Below are 3,810 nucleotides of genomic sequence, written 5' to 3'. Positions count from 1 at the left end.
TAGTTCTCTTCTACGGAGTGCGAGGGAGAAATTCTGTCGGATGCATTTCGACATCTCTATTACTGAGTACCTCTAAGGAGTTTTAACTGTCTTCATAGATTACTTCGTGCACTTTCATTGAATAGTTTCAGCATTTTGTAGGATTTTATTTCCGATGCGAACTTCATCATCATCATCAATAATATAATTTTCGTTCTAAAAAAAAACTCTTTCGGCGATATGGGCCTTTAAAAACTAAATATAGCCTTACATTTTAATCTATTGATGCTCAAAGTTGTTAAAGACTACATGTTTAAAATGGTCTATTTGAGAAACAATATCACATTTTTATTTAATTAATCAATTTTTTTTTATAAACTCAATTTATCAGAGAAAAAAAAATGTTGGGCAACATGAGATAGACAGTAATTTAGTTAGATTATAATCAATCCTTTTTTCAATAATAAATATACTAAATAAATTAATTGAAAAAATGTTGGACAACATGGAATAAAGTGTATATACTATATTTCTTTTAATTCATGTACAAAAACTCTATCTTTTAATTTATGTACAAAAACTATGTTTTTGTTCGTGATAAATTAAATATTATTAATTAAATAATGATGTTCAAAAATAATATATAATATTAAATATCATTTCATTTTAATTATTTATTTTTATAAGATACTATTTTCATTATACAGTATTTCATAAACTAAACTGTTTATCTGGTGTTTGGCAAAACTGTTTTTACAAAAAATTTCAAAAGCGATTTTAGATTTTGTACAGGAGTTGGAAAAACTAAGATTCCTAGCTTTTGGAAAAAGTGTTTTTAAGTTTGCTATACAAATTACTGTAATGACCTCGTACATGAAACATAAGAGAGTTTTTTTTTAAGAACATGTTTATTTTAGTATTTTTAATATAATATATTCATTTTACCAAACGTTAAATCAGCTTTTGTTACCAGCAACAACTGTTTTATAAACAGTTTACCAATTGTTAAATCAGCTTTTGTTACCAGCAACAACTGTTTTATAAACAGTTTACCAAACACCTGTCAATTAAAAAAAAAACTAAAAGCACTTTTTTTTAAAACAAAGTTATTCCAAACGATGTCATATCAGAATATATCACAAGCGGTTCGCGAGTAAAATCATAATTGCGAAGCTGTAGCTTGGGTTCATGTGTGTATACAAGTTTTGGCTTTCCGGGGATTCCGGTTGGATTCCGCCGAACCAGAGCTCACCGGGACAGAACGTGAAGAAACCGCTGTCGTGTCGTGAACCCGATAGGAATCCGGCAATTTTCCGAGAATTTTGTCAACTAGACTGCACATCACGGCGGATTCCGTTTTCTTTTGCCTTCGTTTGTCAAAAAACCGAGGTTTCCGAGAGGTATGAGTCTAGGATTTCGGAGATTTGGAGTTTTTTTCAATTTAAAAAAAAATTGTGTCTTAATCCTAGAATATAATGATGAATTGATTAATTTGATGATAAATTCATGATTATTTTCATGATTATGTTGAATTAAAATTAATTTCGTGATGATTGTGGTGTTGATCATGTTTATGTTGAATTAAACTTAGAATAAATGACATATTTGCCCCCTATATTATGGCAGATATTTCAAGTTAGTCCCCAAATTCTGAAAACGATCTTATTCATATTTGAACTTTGTTTTTGGACCCATTTAGTCCTTCCGTCGATATTTTCATAACTCTGTCAGTCAAATAGGCATATTTTAATCACGTGACAATGAAACAAGGGGCAATATAGTAATGAGCAAATTAACATGTTTCGGTAAATCCACAAACCCAGAAAAGGAATATAATCAAATTCAAAACAACCGAGTAATGAGCAGACAAACAAAACTGGCATTCCTTCTCCTGCAAGGGAATAAAAAACCAGAGATGGTATCACGAAATCGTTACCCAAAAAGCCAAGCAAAGCCGAGGCGTGGCGGTGGTTCTTTTTTTTACCATGAAGATGGTAATAGAGGTTGTTGTTAGGGACGTAATTGTAAACGAGCAGCCTCCGGGCATCAGCAATGCAATACCCGACGAGGGAGAGCAAGTGGCGGTGATGAACGCGGCTGATGATCTCGACCTCGGCCTTGAACTCGCGCTCGCCTTGCCCCCCGCCGATCCTCAGCTGCTTCACGGCGATCTCGAGCCCGTCCGGGAGAACCCCTTTGTACACCATTCCGAACCCTCCTTCCCCGAGAAGGTTCTCCTCCGAGAACCCGTCCGTCGCTCGGACCAGCTCTTCAAACGCAAAGAACGGCCTCGAGTTGCCTCTCGGAGAGCTTGCCGCTCCGCTTCCCGAGACGCTCCCTATCAGAGGCACCGTCGAAGTCGAATTCGCCTTCAAGAACGCTGCCGAATCTGGATCGCAAAAAATAAAAAATAAAAAAATAAATATGTTAAGAGTTTCAAGAAAAAAAAATCGATCTTTCTTTCGTCTTTGAAAGAAAGAAAGGTACCGGAATTCGAGGAGGCTCCCATCGGAGAAGGCGTGACGTGGCCACGGAGCCCCGAGACGTTTCTTCTCCGCTTCCCCAGAAACCAGACGCCCAAGCCGAGGAGACTCAGCACCAAGACGGCGGCCACGGCGCCGATCGCCCCCACTCCCCAGCTCCGCCCTCGAGCTCGGCGTCGGCGGCAACGGCTTCGGAGCGAGATTGGGTTAGAGATGGAGAGAGAGTGGGAATGTGACGAAGAAGAAGAAGAAGAGATTTTTTTTTGTTTTTATTATTTTTAACAATTTATGTTTATTTTTAATTCATTCTTTATAAATATTAATTGCTTTTTTTATATGATTACAAATTTACCCTCATTTAACAGAATTTTTGACGGAAATTTTGACGGAAGGACTAAAACAGTTAAAAAACAAAATTAGAGCATTAAAAAAATCGTTTTGAGAGTTCGAAGATTAACTTGAAAAATGTGGCAAACTACAGGGGGCAAAAGTGATATTTATTCTTAAACTTAATTTATGATGAATTGATGATTGTGATCATGTTGAATTAAACTTAATTTGATGATGAATTGATGATTGTGATCATGTTTATGTTGAATTAAAATTAATTTGATGATGAATTATGGCGTTCGGTTCTTCATTCACGAGTGACGAGCGACACTTCACGTATAATTAATTACTAAGTAGTGTGTTTTATATTTTTTCGTACGTGTTGTAATCAAGGTTTGACTTTACGGTATTTTATGTTGAATTTTATCTTGGTTTGAACTTTGTGTTTTATATTTTGTCGTACGTGTTTGTAACCTAAGTAATTTAGTTTTGCAAAGTATGAAAAAAAATGTTTATTATTGTAAAATATTTGTCTTAATACCATTCGATTTCCTATAATTTTTGTCGGTTTCTTCAACGGGAATCGATTTTCTACCGATATCGGGTTTTTTTTTTTTTTTTTTTTTTTTTTCTGAATTCCCCTCGATTTTCACTTTGGTAAGCGGTTTGAAGTCCCGGTACGATAACGGTAACGGTAAGGCGATCTGTGTATACTCTATTTATAACACGCATAAGGACATTTTAAAGTTTGATTTGCTCAAACAAAAATTGTTAACTTGACAGCCATGCAATCCGCTAAAATATCCAACGGTCGAAGCTCTCTTTTATCCACTGATATCTGACATTCTGACATTTAAACAATTCTATGTGACGATATCAGATCAACTACAACAATAACTATTCTTTGTCTATGAGCTCAAGCATGAATGAGCTAAAAAGTGATATCTCTAGAATTAAAAACGAAAAAGAAAAAAAAAATGTTTTTTTTTTTTCTCTCTATGAGCTCAATTTATAATTA

The 3,810-nt window shown here is 34.9% G+C and overlaps 1 protein-coding gene across 1 annotated transcript; it reads right to left on the bottom strand.

Moving 5' to 3' along the window:
- Positions 1-1,165: 1,165 nt before the first annotated feature.
- On the bottom strand, positions 1,166-2,488 carry LOC149403302 (proline-rich receptor-like protein kinase PERK8). The gene is made up of 4 exons (XM_089608673.1): positions 2,467-2,488; positions 1,964-2,368; positions 1,852-1,870; positions 1,166-1,346 (listed from the first exon to the last, which is right to left on the bottom strand). Exons 1-4 carry the CDS (start codon positions 2,486-2,488, stop codon positions 1,166-1,168), a joined length of 627 nt encoding a protein of 208 aa, XP_089464799.1.
- Positions 2,489-3,810: the final 1,322 nt, after the last annotated feature.

This window comes from Urtica dioica, chromosome 3 (genome assembly GCF_054948205.1).
Source record: "Urtica dioica subsp. dioica isolate 48M chromosome 3, U.dioica_male_clone48M_v1_H2, whole genome shotgun sequence".
Lineage (NCBI taxonomy): Eukaryota > Viridiplantae > Streptophyta > Magnoliopsida > Rosales > Urticaceae > Urtica > Urtica dioica.
The sequence above is the reverse complement of the archived record's forward strand: the minus strand, read 5'-3'. Positions and strand labels throughout refer to the sequence as shown.